At 46.3% G+C, this 17,500-nt stretch overlaps 1 protein-coding gene across 1 annotated transcript in view; it reads left to right on the top strand.

Moving 5' to 3' along the window:
* LOC310810210 (xylosyltransferase 1-like) overlaps positions 1–12,217 on the top strand; it is a gene marked incomplete at both ends in the record, with an annotated part of 25,908 nt that extends 13,691 nt beyond the window's left edge. Inside the window, 10 exons of the mRNA XM_083677891.1 lie at positions 1–513; positions 2,248–2,420; positions 2,709–2,911; positions 4,826–4,906; positions 5,140–5,356; positions 5,540–5,716; positions 8,094–8,359; positions 9,040–9,235; positions 9,816–10,149; positions 11,895–12,217. The exon at positions 1–513 is cut by the window's left edge and continues 31 nt beyond it. Coding sequence (XP_083534017.1) covers positions 1–513; positions 2,248–2,420; positions 2,709–2,911; positions 4,826–4,906; positions 5,140–5,356; positions 5,540–5,716; positions 8,094–8,359; positions 9,040–9,235; positions 9,816–10,149; positions 11,895–12,217 — 2,483 coding nt within the window. The remainder of the gene's footprint in view (positions 514–2,247; positions 2,421–2,708; positions 2,912–4,825; positions 4,907–5,139; positions 5,357–5,539; positions 5,717–8,093; positions 8,360–9,039; positions 9,236–9,815; positions 10,150–11,894) is intronic.
* Between the last annotated feature and the right edge of the window lie 5,283 nt (positions 12,218–17,500).

Here is a 17,500-nt window from a genome sequence, read left to right as displayed (position 1 = left end):
AAGTCAACCCGGACAGCAACAACAACGAGAACTCTGTGCCGAAAGACTTTGACACCATCGACAGCAACAGCAACCTGGGGGCACGTGCACAATCGCCACGCCAGCGGGCAGCAAGCAACGGGAAACACAAACTCGACAAGGCCCAGGCACAAGGCATCCTGGGAAAACCCTCCAACGAGGTCCTCCAGTACCCTTCCAATGAGGCCAGAGGAGTGAGCCATAACCACACCAATATTAACAAACCCCATCCACAAATCCCAACTAACCCCGCCCCTGTACAAACGTTGAACACGAATCACCGTCACCAACATACTAGGAAGTCAGTCCCGGTACTTCCTGTTTTAGAGCTGCGGAAGGAACAGCCCAAGTGTGAGATCAGTGGGAAGGAGGCTATTTCAGCTCTATCCAGAGCCAAGACCAGGGAGTGTCGGCAGCAGATAGCTGAGGTTTACTGCAGACACAAGGAGAAGACGCTAATGCCCCAGAAGGTCCCTCGCTACTGCCCCATAGAGGGTGAGTGTGATAGTGCTCCTAACTGTGTTGAGTTTGTCCTCTCCCCCTTACCCTGTTTGAGGCAAACTACGACCTGAAAGGATATTGTATGTGACTGTAACAGATTTGAGCAACCAATTCAGCAACTCTTAGAGGACAATGGAAGTTAAAGATTTTTTTAAAATTTTTTTATCAAGGTCCATTGTCCTCCAAGAGTTGCTGAATTTCCTCTTCACTCCATTTGCTCCTCAATTCATGCACCTTGGTTGGAGAGCGAGGTAACGTCAGAGTTCCTTACCCTTTACAGTCACAGATGTTCCCAGATGTTTGTTTAGACTACTGTGTTTTTTCTGTGAGGAAGGAAGGAAGAGGAGATAAGAGGACAGGGTTTATTGAACTAGTGAATTCATAAAAAGGGTAAGAGTGAATGAATGACAGATGGAAAGAGGATGGATGGATGGAGGGAGGGAAATGGAGAGGAAGAAAGACTTTGCCACGGAGACAGAAGTCTGGAAGCTACGAAGGTTCCGGATGAGAAATAGATTTCTGTTTAAGCTGAGCATGTGCAAAAGGAGTGAGGAGACCCCATTTAGGCAGCCCTGCCAGTGCCTGCTCTATTTAGGGAACATTCCAGTCCATTCAGCATGAATATATGTAGCTGACCAAGTCACCATAAGGATGTTACTCAAATAGACTCGGGGTAATTATACACTAATTAGAAGAGAACTTGTGGAATTATATTTACGAATGCTGACTAATACCAAAGTAGTAGCCGAACGCTGTGAACCGCCCAGAAAGTCAAGGGTTTTTAATGTATATGATTAAAAGTTACTTTGATGATGCACTTGTAAAATGGGTATATCTATAGAATAGCTGATGCAGGGTTTGGATTAAAGCAGTGGAGAAATGATTTGTGTTGGAATATGATTTAAGAAAGCTAGGGATTGTAATTGAAACAGTCTAAGTTAAGTTGACATTACTGTTCACTGTTAAAATTAAAGGGTAATTTACACTGAGGAAAGGACATGGATTGGTTGGAATGAGGAGGGAAGGTCTGTGTGGATGTTTGTGTTTGTATGTAAGTGAGAGCGTGAGTACATGTGCACATGCTTGCTGTTGTGTGTGCGTGTGCGTGTGCATGTGCATGTCTAGGGAGGCTTTGTCTCACTGCCACTGTCGGCACGGTAACACTCCTCTCTCAGGTCCCTGATTACAGTCATTACTCCTCCAGTGCCTATCCCAGCATGCCCCACTGTAATTTCACCCCATTGCCTGCTTGAGGCCACGCCATTTCCCATCAGACCTTGCTTCGACCGTCTTTAGACTTAGCCAGAGAGAATACCATGACAGGGAAGCCTAGTCCGAACTTAGGGGTATTTATAAACAGAGCACATTTAGACCAACCACAAATGGCAGAGAAGGAGAGTGTGTGAGGTGTGGTAGCCAGACTCTCTGGGTAGTAGTGTGTGATCAGTCAATGTCTCGATAAAAGAGGAGATGGAGGGAGATGTAGTCTTTCAAACGCTGCCATCGTGCTGTAACGGGGGTTTCTCTGTAGAACAGCTGATGCTGTGGTGGATAGGCCTGTGGTTATGTGTTCAGGTTTTTCAGATAGTAGGTCCCATTTATGAGTTACAATTGCACTGGTGCTTGGCTAGAGATGAATCTGAGGAATACTAGTGCACTTTGGCCTTGTACCTTTCAAGATGCTTGATTGAGTCCAGCAGTATATTAACCCTGTCTCTCTGTGTCCAGGAAAGGCCAATGTGAACGTGCAGTGGGATGAGGACCCCCCTGAGGATGCCCCAGCGGTGCCTGTCCGGATCGCTTTTGTGCTTGTGGTCCACGGTCGTGCTTCAAGACAGTTCCACAGGCTCTTCAAGGCTATCTACCACACCGCAAACTACTACTATATACATGTAGACCAGGTAACCACTAGACCACCACAACACACTACTACAGTATCTATGTAGACCACTGTAAACAATTATAGAGCACTGTAAACCTCAAGACCACTACAGACCACCATCTACCACATCATGTAGACCAGGAAAGACACCTACAGACCTATGTATGTTTGTTTGTTTGTTTATTTGTTTGAAAATAACTAGGTCAGCATTAGATGAGAGAAGACCCCATCTCTAACTCCCCAACTCCTCTCTTCTCCTCCTATCACCTGTCTCTCCTCCTCTCCCCGAACCCTCCCTCCCCCACAGCGCTCCAACTACCTCCACAGACAGGTGATGGCGCTAGCGGGTCAGTACCCCAACGTGCGGGTGACTCCCTGGCGGATGGCCACCATCTGGGGCGGGGCCAGCCTGCTGAGCATGTATCTCCGTAGCATGGAGGACCTTCTCAAAATGGCCGATTGGCGATGGGACTTCTTCATCAACCTCAGCGCTGCCGACTACCCTATCAGGTGAGGGGCCAGGGAGAGAATTAGCCAAACAGAGGAGAGACCAGGAGGAGGTTAGCTCATCGGAGGTAAGAATAGGGGAGATCTAGATCAAGGCCTGTTCAGGCAAAACATTGCAGACGGTCCCAAACAAGTACTGCAGGTGCAAAAATGATGGTATAGACGTTTTATTTGTTTTAATCTCAACCACAGTAGATGCATATATGGATTGTTTACTTTAGGTGTTCTTCAAAAAACAATCAGCAACAATTTAATTCTGGCCTTACAGTAGCTTTGCTCGGCTGAATTAAAGCTGAGACCCAACAAACATCATTGATTGGTTAAACAGTGGTCTTGATCAATGGCCAGTTGGCCACATCCCTCGCTCTACCCTGGGGCTTTTATAGTGTTTGTTAAGGTTCTAATGGATGGCGTTACATGGCTAATAGACCACAAACTCATTGATTTCAATTGGATTCTGAGTCTATAAAGTTGATAATTGCGCAGCTGAATGTGTAGCTTTTTTTACTGATTAGAGACTGATTTGACCCTACTATCCGCCCCTTTGACCCTATTATCCCTGCTCTTGCTTCTCCTTCCACTGTCACACAAACAGTTTAGAGACAATTTGTTGCCACAATCTATTGTGTGTGGAGCTAGTTACTGTGCTACACTGAGCAGTTCATTCACCTGCCTTTTCCAAACGCGATCAATAACTCAAGCAGCATCCAGCAATTTGTTTTACTTTGGCAATTTTTCTTTCAGAGCAGCACTTTCAGACATCGCTTTCCTCTCAAGTTACTCTGTTCTCTCCCGTAATAGAAACAGAGTGAACACCTAAACAGTGAGGCTGTAATGACAGAGCACTGATGGAGGAGCGCTCGCACTCTCTCATCCTCTCCCTAGCGGTGCCCTGTCCATTCATTAGCGCAGCGCTAGGCTAGCACCGTGGCTCCAGCTCCCCAGCTCTCAGGCCAAAAGAGTGAGTGCCAGGGACTTCCACTTTGTGCTAGTAAGATGCTCACCGTTTAGCAGCTGAGAGTGAAGGTTCTCTGGCTCTGTGGACACCCTGGATAAGATACAGGATAACACACACACACACACACACACACACACGCATGCACGCACACACACACACACACACATACACATGCACATGTACACACAAAAACACTGTATAGCATGAATAAACAACAATGAAGCATTTCCAATGTGCTCCTAAATCTCACACTAGCTAAGCTCCAGCTTTACACCAATAAACAGGTGATAGATTGTGGTGAAGGAATCTCATAAAATTCTCTCCATCACTTTCTCTTTCTCTCATTTGTCTCAGACTTGCAAATACAGTACCTACCTAATGCTGAGATTAGCGAGCGCCTAGCAGGATTTGTCATTAAACTGATCCAAATTGCCTGTCTGAGCGTCTTGCATGTAAGCATTGTGTGCTAGCCCAGATAAGTTTCGCTAAGCTAATGGAAGTGGTAATGCTAAGCTAATTAAAGAGGTATTAGCGAAGTGTAATTACTTTGAGGGTTTGGGAATCAAATGCTTCTCAGTGCTTCTGAAATGGAAGTAGTGTTTGGGAACCGTGTGTGTGTGTGTGTGTGTGTGTGTGTGTGTGTGTGTGTGTGTGTGTGTGTGTGTGTGTGTGTGTGTGTGTGTGTGTGTGTGTGTGTGTGTGTGTGTGTGTGTGTGGGTGTGTGTGTGGGTATGTGTGTGTGTGTGTGTGTGTGTGTGTACAGATTTAGTTTTCCCAAATGCTGGATCAGGACTAGGCTATGACTACATCGTTTTGCTTTTCCCTCCATCTAGTTGCTTCTTACATCTAGTGTGTGACAGGATAACTCACAGCTCAATTGCTTTGTTAGGTCTGTGCTATGTGTTGATTGGGTGTGCGATAGCAGAGGGCTTTGACTGACAGCTCTCTCATTCCCTCAGGACCAATGAGCAGCTGGTTGGCTTCCTGTCCAAGTACCGGGACATGAACTTCATCAAGTCCCATGGCAGAGACAACGCGCGGTAAGAGATGACATTTACCCTCCTTTCTCACAGACTCACTCTCATTCTCTCTCTCTCATTCCTTCCCTCTCTTTGTCTTTATTTTCCATTCCCTCTTGCTCCAATATTTTTCTCTTATTGTCACTTTCCTTTCCTAAATCAGGTGTGTGTGTGTGTGTGTGTGTGTGTGTGTGTGTGTGTGTGTGTGTGTTATCCTGTGTGTTATATTATGTGTGTGTGTGTGTTCTCTCCAGGTTCATTCGTAAGCAGGGTCTAGACCGGCTGTTCTACGAGTGTGACACCCACATGTGGCGTCTGGGCGATCGTAAGATCCCTGAAGGCATCGCAGTGGACGGTGGCTCTGATTGGTTCCTACTTAACCGCATGTTTGTGGATTATGTCATCAATTCCCAGGACGACTTAGTCACCAACATGAAGAAATTCTACACATACACACTGCTGCCCGCTGAGGTACACACACACACACACACACACACACACACACACACACACACACACACACACACACAAACACGTGCAGACAAAATCATTACGAAGCATAAAAACACACTGCATCAACACACTATAACGCACAACCTCGCCCTCTCTCTCTCTCTCTCTCTCTCTCTCTCTCACTCTTTCTCTCTCTCTCAGTCATTCTTCCACACGGTGCTGGAGAACAGCGCCCACTGTGAGAGCATGGTGGACAACAACCTGCGCATCACCAACTGGAACCGTAAGCTGGGCTGTAAGTGCCAGTACAAACACATCGTAGACTGGTGTGGCTGCTCCCCCAACGACTTCAAAGCCCCCGATCTGCCTCGCTTCCAGGTGAGAAAAAAAAACCTCCTTAGTACCAGTGCTTACTCTTCATTTATATATCTATCTGTCTGTCTATCTGTCTCCTCTAGCTTTCTACCTTTTTTTTTACATTATCATCTCTCTCTTTCTGTCTCTCTCTCTGTCTCTCTCTCTCTCTCTCCTTTTCACTCTTTCTCTTTTCTCTCTTTCCCTCTTTTTCTCTCTCTTCATCATTGGCCTGCTGGCCGCGTCCTTACTGTAGGTCCCCATGTGGTCAGGCCCTCTCCAGTGACTCATAGCTGTAAATGGGCTCTCCTGATCTTAAAGAGGAACGGCCCAAAATGGCTCCCAAAGTGCCACTGTATTTCCCCGACCTCATCATTTTCCCCTGACCCAGCCCATCACGTAGTGACAGCGCTAACTGGCTAACTCTGTCTCTGTACCACGGTTGGATGGACCAGACATAGCAACAGCGCTAGCCGGCTTAAACAAAAAAAAGAGGTAATGGAAATGTGTCTTTTTGCATACATTCCCGGGTGCGGCGCTCCTGGAGCAATGGGGGAGGGGTTAAATACCTTGCTCGGCGGCACGGCAACGGCGGTTGGCACCAAAGTCACGGCAAGGAACCGTCCGATAGCCAGCTCACACCCTGCCAGATATGACCCTGGGATTGGAACTGGCAACCTTCCAGTTACTGGCCTGCCTCTAACCTCGAAGCTACCGCCACCCCTTACAGTCACATCCCTCACTGTGCCAATGACTCGTACTCGCTGGCCTAAAGTGTCACTGTATATCCCCAACCTCATCATTTATACTGACCCAGCCCATCACATAGTGACAGCGCTATCTGGCTAAATCCCCCCCCCCCTGTGCCACTTCGTTGAACCAGAATAGTGACATCCCTAGCTGGTTAACTATATGGACAAGAATAGCAACAGCACGAGCTGGCTAACTCCCTCTCTACGCCACAGCTAGAGACCAGAATAGCTTAGCATTCGCAAATTAGCGCTCATGCCTGTACTTAAAGCCTGTGGTTACTTTATACCTTTATGCTTTAAACGACAGACCCTGGACCAGTTTTGGTGGTATGCTCATGGTGATTACAGTTCGGACTTTTCTAGGGAGAACTTATCTAAACTCAGCTGTTATGGAGAGAATGTGAGTGGTGGTATTTTTAGAGCCTTGTAACTGATGGGGTTTAGGGTTGTCATTACGTTGGGGTTTCCTGGGTGGTGAGGCCTCCTATAACCCTGAGCGAAGGATAACACACACACACACACACACACACACACACACACACACACACACACACACACACACACACACACACACACACACACACATACGTGTGGTTTTGAGAGTTGTCATTACAATAATGTCCGGGTGGTTTCTAAGTACGAGACCTTCTTTAACCGCTGAACCCTGTGGTGATACGCCCTAGTGGTGACATCATCAACCTGCGCCTATCAGTACCCAACCATAGCCCACATCAGATGAACACCGGGGATGAGCACACACACACACACACACACACACACACACACACACACACACACACACACACACACACACACACACACACACACACACACACACACACACACACACACTCACACACTCACACTCACACTCATGCATACACCACAAGTGCTCTTACGTGTCCGATGTAGAATATGAAAGAGATGTAGCGTGCTTGTCTGAGCCATAACCTGGTACAGCACTGGCCATCCCTGTCCCTCCTCTTCCATCTATTTCTCTCACCTTCTACTAAGTTGTTTCTCTCTCTCTCTTTTCATAGCCCCTGTTTCCATCCCTCTCTATCTCCCGTCTCTTTCTCCATCTCTCTCTTTCTCGCTCGCTCGCTCTCTCTCTCTCTCTCTCTCTCTCTCTCTGTGTGTCTCGCTGGCTTAACGGATCCTCGCTCTCCACCGTGGTTGGTGATTGTTTTACAGATGTTTTGCTCTCCCCAGGACGTTTGTGAAACGTCTATTTTGGGGTTTTCCAGTCGTTAGGGAGCTATTTCTGGAATGGAGGAGCCTCTTTTCTCCCTCTCTTTGATATTCTGGCACCTTGACAGGCTGGCTGGTGTTCCCACTGTTGCCGAGGGATCTGTTCTGTTGGTTGTCATGGTAACTGGCGTAGCTAGACTCCAGATTACGAGGACTGGCGTGTGTGTGTGAGATGACTGAAGTCATGCGTTCTGGTGCTGTGTGTGTGTGTGTGTGGCAGAAATTCTCCCACACATATAGGCCTAGTCAATCTACTTAGATTAGTTGCTACAAAATGTCCACTAATTAGTAGTCTGTGCTTTTTGTTGAGCCTTAGCCCTTTTCCTTTAGATTCTATCAAACTCACTAGTGTTACCTGGTCTAAATCTCTCTCTCTCTCTCTCTCTCTCCCTTCACAGCAAACCTCCCGGCCCACCTTCTTCGCCCGTAAGTTTGAGGCCAGCGTCAACCAGGAGATTGTGACCCAGCTGGACTCGTTCCTGTTTGGACCGTTCCCCCACGGGACCCCGGGTCTCCAGGCATACTGGGAGAATGTCTACGACGAGGCCGACGGCGTGGCCAGCCTATCGGACGCCAAGCTCACACACTATCACGCTTTCACCCGCATGGGCCTATCACGCGCCGCGGCTTCGCTGCAAGGTCACCCAGATGACAACAGCTGCAGGTCAGTCATCCTGTCGTCTGGTCATTTAGAAGGATTTTCGTTCGGTGTGTTTCTGTGTGTGTGGGATTCTGTTTGTGTGTTTTTGTGTTCAAGTGTATGTTTGCGAAAAGTCTAAATGATATATCTAGGTAGTGCATTTAGGCACAATCAGTCCTCAGTCCTGTGGCTGTCTTTTTCCAGCTGTTGGTTATGGGTGGGGTGTTGAGTCAAGGCACAAGGAGGCACTTGTTGTTAAGTTGTGTATTTTAGAGGTGGTTTGGGGAGACGGTGGCGGGTGGGATAGTGTGTGTGTGTGTGTGTTTGCGCACTGGGGTGGGAGTGAGAGGAGAAAGAGAGAGCTTTCTGTGTCTCTCAAGTCCCTGTGACTTCAGCCAGGCAAGGGCTGAGGTGTGTGTGTGTGTGTGTGTGTGTGTGTGTGTGTGTGTGTGTCTGTGTCTGTGTCTGTGTCTGTGTCTGTGTCTGTGTCTGTGTTGGTAGAGGTGAATATTACCCTGGTCTGTCTGACTTAGACTATACCAGATTCATTTCTGACTGTAAAGCGTTATATTCTTATACTGTATATCTGATGGTATTTTGTGTGTGTGTGTGTGTGTGTGTGTGTGTGTGTGTGTGTGTGTGTGTGTGTGTGTGTGTGTGTGTGTGTGTGTGTGTGTGTGTGTGTGTGTGTTGGGATCTCCCAGGTATGTCTCCATGGGCCACCCTGTGGCGGTACACCTGTACTTCCTGGCTGACCAGTTCCAGGGGTACCTGGTGCGTCACCACGCCACTAACCTAGCAACCAGCCAGCTGGAGACTCTGGAGACCTGGGTCACACCACGGGACCACTTTGCCATGGCCCAGCCCCCTAACACCCTCAACAGGCTGCAGTTCGCTGAGGTGAGGCTACACGCACGCACACACGCACGCACGCACACACACACACGTACGCACATGCAGCCCAGCCACCCAATTCAACAAGCTACATCCTAACACTGATACAAGAGGCCTGCATGTAAAGGCTTGCTCTCCTCTCCCGGTCCATCCCTCTCTCAAACTCCTCCTGTGGGTAGAATAATGTTGGATTTCACCCACAGAGAGCCATAAACACGTTTGTTTGTAAACTTAGAGGTGGGTCTTGGTCAGTGTAATTGCCAGTTATTGGAATTATCTGATCCCTGTGGTGTTTCTGTTGTTACTGCCCCCAAAACCAATGATGGTTTTTGAAGGTAACCACAATGTTCATATAATCCAGTGGGACGTATTTATCAAGACCCATCTTTATAAGATTTAAGGGCCTCGAAACACAGATTGAGGAGTGCTGCTTTAAATGCACCAATAACATTTCAATACGCTAATATGGAAATCAGTCATACAGCCAAAACAACACTCTTTCTCTCCCTCTTTCTCCCCCTCTTTCTCTCTCTCTCTCTTCTCTTCTCTCCACCTCTCTTTCTTCTTCTTCTTCTTCTTCTCTCAGATCGGGACGGACTGGGACGCCAAGGAGCGCATCTTCCGTAACTTCGGCAATATGATTGGTCCTCTGGACGAACCTGTGGGGATGCAGCGTTGGGGGAGGGGTCAGAACATCACAATCACCGTGGTATGGATCGACCCCACCAACGTCATCGCCGCCACCTACGACATCCTGGTGGACGGGGGGGCGGAGTACACACACTACCGGCCGCCGCTCAACTTGCCCTTAAGACCGGGGATGTGGACCGTGCGTGTGCTGCACCACTGGAACCCCCTGGCACAGACCAGCTTCATCATAACGCCACTGGAATACCATAATCAGCAGCCTATACAACAAGGTGAGCACAGACACACACACACACACACACACACACACACACACACACACACACACACACACACACACACACAGACATTCACAGACACTCACAGACATACAAGTGCTCAAAGGCTCTCTTTGCCTCTGCTGTCGACACCAGAGCTATCTATAGACGTAGCACACAGTCACGTCATTATATCACACACACACACACACACACACACACACACACACACACACACACACACACACACACACACACACACACACACCAGGTCACCTCTATCTGAATAAACCTCCTCCGGGGAAATAACCCTGTAATGTTTCACCTCCTCAAACCCAATTGGTGGATCACTTCATAAACAACCTATCACAGACGAGGTCACTGGTCTATGACTCAAATCTTATCTAATCACTACAGAGTATGTGGCTTTGGCTGTAGTCTGGTTCTGGATGTACACAGAATGGCAGTCAAAGTCAGGAGTGTGTCTGTGTGTGTGTGTGTGTGTGTGTGTGTCTGTGTGTCTGTGTGTGTGTGTGTGTGTGTGTGTGTGTGTGTGTGTGTGTGTGTGTGTGTGTGTGTGTGTGTGTGTGTGTGTGTGTGTGTGTGTGAGAGAGAGAGGGGGGGAGTGAGAGAGGGAGAGAGAGAGAGATCTGAGTTGGCTGTTTTGTAAGCGGGGCTCTCTACAGTACATGATAAACGTTTATGGACTGGGTTTATGCAGTGTTGGTGGAGTTGGAGGACACACACACACACACACACACACACACACACACACACACACACATATAAAGAGCTGATGTCACCCCTGCGCTGGAAGGGTGGGTGGCTGGAGGTGGAATGGTCTGGATGGAGAGGAAAGGGGAGTAGAGGAGAGGAAAGGGGGTCAGGTTGGCCTGGAGAGGGACAGAAAACACACAGTGTAGAGGGTGGGAGGTTGGGAGTAGGATGGAGAGAGGGATAGACATCTGAGGAGAGAGGGTAGGGAGGAGGGGAGGATGGAGAGGTGCTTGAAATGTGTGTGTGTGTGTGTGTGCATGCGTGCACATACAGTGTGAATGTGTGTGTGTGTGTGTGTGTGTGTGTGTGTGTGTGTGTGTGCGTGTGTGTTAGACAGTAGGTGTGAGGAAGCCAGTGGAATTCTCATCTTTACTTCCATGACTGGCACCTTTATGATAAAACCAGGACCCACTGACGTCCACATTACGTAGAGCTGTCAATCACAGACAATCCCAGGGGAGACTATACATTATACATTATTGAGATGGATTCATTTGCACAGATATAAAGAAGCACAAAAGACAGTACCAAGCTCAAACAATGTGCAAGAAAGGAAGAGCCCATAAACCCACGATGAACCCAAGTGACAAACACTTTAGATATCAGTCAAACATAGCCAGGCCAGGAGTTTTTCCTGACCACGTGAATATCTAGGCCAGAAAAAAAACTCTGGGCCCTTTTCATCCCTGGCCTGCAGTTTTTTCCTTGGCTAGTCATGACACCAATACAGTTCATGAATAAAAAGTGTTGAAAATACAATTTCATTTTTTTTTTTACCTGCACCTGAGTCAATCAGGATGATTGCTTGAATTTGATAAATTCTTCTTTTCTCTCGCCTTCTCTCCCTCCATTTCTCACCCCCTCTCTTTTGTCACTCTCTCTCCTCTCTCTCACTTTCCTGCCTTTATCGCTTCCTCATTCCCTATCCCCCTCTATTCTCTACCTCCTATCCTCATCTCCCCCCCCACCCTCCTTCTCTCCAGACGAAACCCTCCGCTTCCACAAGGGGCCGGCCAGTAATTCCTACATGGAGCAGAGTTTCCACGGCCTCAACCCCATCCTCAACATCCCCGTGCACCTGGGCCAGGTGGAGGAGGCCGAGCTCAACGCCTCGCTGACGGGGGTGGGGCTACGCCGCTGGGTGGACCGCCTCCTGGAGGGGGTGTGGTCGGCGGCCGACGTGTGCGCCCAGGGTCCCAGCGCCTGCCCTGTCATGCAGAGGTGCAGGGAGACGGGCTGGAGCTCACTCAGTCCCGACCCCAAGTCGGAGCTAGCTCAACCCTGGGCCAACGGACGCATTAGGTAGCGCCACCCACTGGCCTGGAGGACGAACTGAGGAGGATGCTATAGTTTGTTTGTTATTTATTTATTTAATAGTTTTTGGATGTGTGGGAAAGAGGGTCTAGGAAGGATATGCAGCTCTCTGAAAAGAAAGAGGGGGTTAAAGAAGAGAGGATGAGAGGATGAGAAACAGCGGGATATCTCAGAGGAGGGAAAGAGCGTCTCCGGCTTTAATTTATTCTCCTCTGAGCCCCCTGCCGAGCTCATCTAGACCGAAACCGTATGAGAGATGTCTCTCTTGGTGTGTGTGTGTGTGTGTGTGTGTGTGTGTGTGTGTGTGTGTGTGTGTGTGTGTGTGTGTGTGTGTGTCTGTCTGTGTGTGTTTGTGTGTGATTCTCAAAACAGTATGTTCCATTGCTCTTTGAGTGTATGTGTGTGTGGGTGCGCGTGTGTGTATATATGTGCATCCGTGCGTGTTTGTGTTTGAAGAGATTAGTCTCAGTGTGTGTGCGTCTCTCTTTTCTGTGCCATGTCTGGATCCAGCAGACAGCCTGAGACTTGAAGTGTGTGTGTGTGTGTGTGTGTGTGTGTGTGTGTGTGTGTGTATGTGTATGTGTGTGTGTGTGCGTGTGTGTGTGTGTGTGTGTGTGTGCGTGTGCGCGCATGTAAGCAAGAGACGTCAGCTGTGCTGGAACCCAAAAGGGATTTTATTCACCTTTTTCCTTTCTTTTTTATCTAACTTTCTACGTTTTACCAGAGGAATCTATGTATGTGTGAGTGTTCAGTTCAAAGTCAGCTATTTATTCAAACGTTTATAGACATGAAATAGAATTTCTTTTAGTCGATGACTAATATTGATACAGTATGCTGTTTTTTTTGCAGCTGGCCGAAAAACATTTTCGTAAAAACTCTGCCTTTATTTCCAAAGGCCTTCAATCCCAGTTATGACTTCATACACGTTTTATCAATTAAGGGGGCATCTCAATAGTCTAAAGCAGCTTCCTCCCCTTGTCTATTATGCGTCATCTGAAATCTGAAAATCTGAAAATACAAGACAGGTGAAAGACATGGTGGATGTGTACGGAGAGCTTACTTACACCCGTCACTTAATGTTGATGAAGGAAAGGACATGAGGAGAGGAAAGCACTTTAGACTATTGAGATGTACCCTGTGATTCTCATGCTACTTGTTGTTGCTCAGTGCTGCTCCCAGAATGAGTGTGCAGTCTGCTATGCAGTCAGTCTCTTTACTGTTAATAACTTACATCAGAGTCTGGACCAGTAGGGAGAGATAAACATATGTTATAGTCTTTGTACCAAGGTGGGGATCAAGTATTATCTAAATTCCTTCAATTTAGTTAGTTAATTGAAATTCTAATTCCAAGAATTTAATAAATTATGTTTATTTTCAAGGATTTGAAAGATCACTGAAAATGAATGTAATTTCTTCAATTCTTGAATTAGAATTTATTTTCACTTGAATTGACCTGAATTGATCTCAACCCTGGTTAATCCCATGGCTGTAAGGCTTGGGATATTGCTGTTTTGTGTTTTCTATAGCACTTGTGTTTGGGGTGTATGTATGGTATTTCTGGGCTATAAAAAGCGCAATGTCCTCTCTATTGAAAAAAATCTTGTGAAAGAATAATTTCCGTCATCACACAACCCATTGGACTTATGACCAACACTTCATTTTAATGTTGTCAAAATACTTTGGAAATGAGCGGTCAGTGTAACTTTTAGATTTTATCTTTAGAAATCTGAACCAACAATTGCAAACAGACCTCATTGGTGCCATGTAAATGTTTAGGATTGAGGGAGATGTTTAGCTTGTACATTATATGGCAGAAAGTGGAACAAAATAGCTCATGATGCTAGCACATAGTTTTTCGTTATTGTTTATTGGTCATTCAGCAATGTTACAGGTTTTCAAAAAGAGGAAGAGAAAAAAACGTGGAATTCCATTGCTGGTACAATATGAAACAAACTGAGAAGGAACCCAATACCCAATCACCAGGCTTGAAAAGGATAACCTCAAGAAACCTCTCTGTCTCCATAGGAAGGAACACATTCAGATCTTTATTTACATTTTTTTGCTCCGAAATTAAGTTAAACTTATTTAATAAGATATTCCACAGAGGTCTTTATGTACAATAGCTATTTTAGTATGAACGATACAATGTAAATAAATATTTTGTAATGTAACAGATGTTTTAAAAAAGAAAAAAAACAGATGTACAGTTTATAACGTTAAATTAAGAAAAGATGTGTCAAAAATTAACAGGGATAAAGTATTTGTGTTGGATACAGTAGGGGTGTTAATACTATGAGTCAAGCTACTTTTAAAGAGCCTTGGAAGACGTTGTGATGATGATGTTGTCTGGACGTTGTGATCTTTATAAACGAGCGTTTGCCTTGGGGAGAATCTTGGGGCCGGGTTGTTGTCGTTCTCTCTGCTGGAATGTTTTTGCTGAGCAACTGTTGCACAAATGACTGTCAACCCCTGCTGCCTCTCTCTCTCTCTCTCTTTTCCCTCTGTCTCTCTCTCTCTCTCTCCCTCTCCCTCTCTCTCTCTCTCTCTCTCTCTCTCTTCCCTCTCTCTCTCTCTCTCTCTCTCTCTCTCTCTCTCTTTCTCTCTTCCCTTTGTCTCTCTCTTTATCTCTCTGTCTGTTTCTCTTTCTCTTCTCTATCCTCTCCCCCGCTAACTCTTTTTCTATCTTCACCTTAATTTCTCTCTCTCTCTCTCTCTCTCTCTCTGAGGGGTATGCTGTGCCTTAGCTGTTCTCTTGTCTAAGGAACTCTTTACCCTCTGTCTGTGAACATAAAACATGTTTTAATTCTTTCCACAAACCAAAAAAAAGGAAAGACTTCTGCTGTTGTAAATGCCTTCTGGGTTTTTGACTACATTTTGAAATAAATAGAAAACAAACGTATTTTTGTCAGCTTAATTCTACTCATTTTAAGATGTACTATTTTCCCTTCAATCTTGCGTCTGTCATCAAATCACAGTTTTAACTGTGGACAAATGACAGAGAAGTTACAAGTTAGCAGGGAAGGGACATGATACACTTTCAGTTAGGGAGCTTAAGGCTGAACATGACAATATACATATATTTTGGGCATTTTCTGAAAGAGAGGATTTGAAAAGGAAGACAGCTTATTTCACTAGCGTATTATGTATATTATATATGAATGATGATCATAAAGCTGTCCTCTGAAAAGGGGTGATTGTAGAAAAGTAACAAAATAATACACAACCAATTGGAGAGCTTTTCTCTTATCATTCTTTATGCCTAAACTCATCACCTCTCTCATGTGTATCCAGCCAGACAATGTTTACAAGGATCTGCAGATTAGTGGTTTGTTCTTCCACGTTTAAATGTGTACACACACACACACACACACACACACACACACACACACACACACACACACACACACACACACACACACACACACACACAGTCTCTGCTATTGAGTGTGTGATATATACATTATGGCACAGACAGACAGGATTCTCCTTTGAAGGGCTTTCACCTGTGTCTCCCACACACCCCACCCAGGCTTTGAAGTAAGGGCTCAACTGTTTGATCCCAGACAGGAAAGCCGCAGTCAAACACGGGAAGACTAGAGAGGATGAGAGGAAAAAGAGATTAGAGGCGAATAAGAGGTAGGAGATTTGGGTTTTTAACCACAGAGAGGCGAGTAACAACCTGTGCGTGTGTCAGTAGTGGTGTGAGGCATAACACACACACACACACACACACACACTAGGGGTTCTATTTTAACGGTGTAAAAAACTGTTTCAGTGCTGCCGGGGGCAGAGGCGCTAGGCGGTGTGTTTGAAATATGGCTGCTATTTTTGAGTTTTTCAGCACAACTGATGACACTTGACCTGCTCATTGTCCTGAACGCACCCCTTCTACTGCTACTCCAACCAGCTGAGCGCAGACGAGACAGCGGTGGTGGATCGTACACGTTTCCTGTCTCTCTCCTTACCAGAAAGAAGCTTACTGGCCCCTGCAAATACACTTATTATTTTTCTCTCTCTCTCTCTCTCTGTGTCTCTCTCTAGATAATACAAATCAGACTGCCCATCCATGCAGGCATTTAAATCCCCAACGGAAGGGCTGCCAGAGAGGGCCACTAACCCGGCACACCAACAAAGAGAGAGGGGGGGAGGGAGGGAGGGAGGGGGAGAGAGAGACGGCTTATTCAACTATTTATCTCCAACACAGACAAGGCGTCGCACGGCACTTTCAGTTAGTGTGATGTATCTCACCCCCGCTCCGATGCCCAGGCCTATCAGACGTTCCTAGCCGGGGAAAAACTACAACCACCACGATGCATTAGACTATGAACATCAGCAACCGAACAACATCGTCCCCCTCTGATTTGTAGTTTAATGATGAGGATGGAATCAGGAATCAGATTGAAAGACACTGGTTTCCAGTGTGCTTATTTGACCCCTTTCCTCCCACTGCAACTCTACCCACTATGTCTATGCCAGACACTGTATGATAACATGTTCTCAATCAACATGAAATGAGCTCTATATGATAATTACCAAACTAAGCTGATGCTCCTCTGTATACTATGTACTTGCTGTAGGCTTACGTTCCAACCTCCAACTATGACTATGACTATTGTCTGCACATACAGTGATGATTCTACGATGAAGATGGCTGTCACCCAATGTCACCACTGTTGTATTGATCACTAATGGCTACTTCAGCATAATGGTGAATAGATGCTGTCACATGTTTCAGGCGTTTAGGAACACCACAGCTGATTGAATCAATGCCTGCAAGTCTACCTCCTCTATACTCTTATCCCTCTATTCAGTTGTAAAAGCTAATGGATGTACACGTACTTAGGGATACTTTAGCTGTATGAAATGTGTTTTCTGTTTATGGCTCTGGTTTGGATGCTTGTTAAAGCTGAGTGCTTTTGCTTTTTTTAATGATATGTTCAATGGTAGGGTTGCTGTGTGTTTGTGTATGTGTGTGTGTGTGTGTCTGTGTCTGTGTCTGTGTCTGTGTGTGTGAATATAAGGGTTGGCTTGTAAAGAGAGGAAAATGTGAACTGCATTAGGAGGCGCGGGTACCAGAGCAGCTGGACTTACCACGTTTGGTGGAGTGTATACACGTTTATGGTTTTTCTACCTCATCCAGTGAGTATAAAGAAGCCTTGATCCAAATGCGATGGCCAAGTCTCCATGACGAGTGACTAATGTAGATCTGTGTAATGTGGAAATGGGGCACAGCTCACAACATCACCACTATCATTATCATCTATTTAGACGGCAG

The sequence above is a fragment of the Argentina silus genome (genome assembly GCF_951799395.1).
Source record: "Argentina silus genome assembly, chromosome: 9".
NCBI classification, from domain to species: Eukaryota; Metazoa; Chordata; class Actinopteri; order Argentiniformes; family Argentinidae; genus Argentina; species Argentina silus.
Note: the sequence above shows the minus strand (reverse complement) of the source record. Positions and strands in the feature narration are given on the sequence as shown.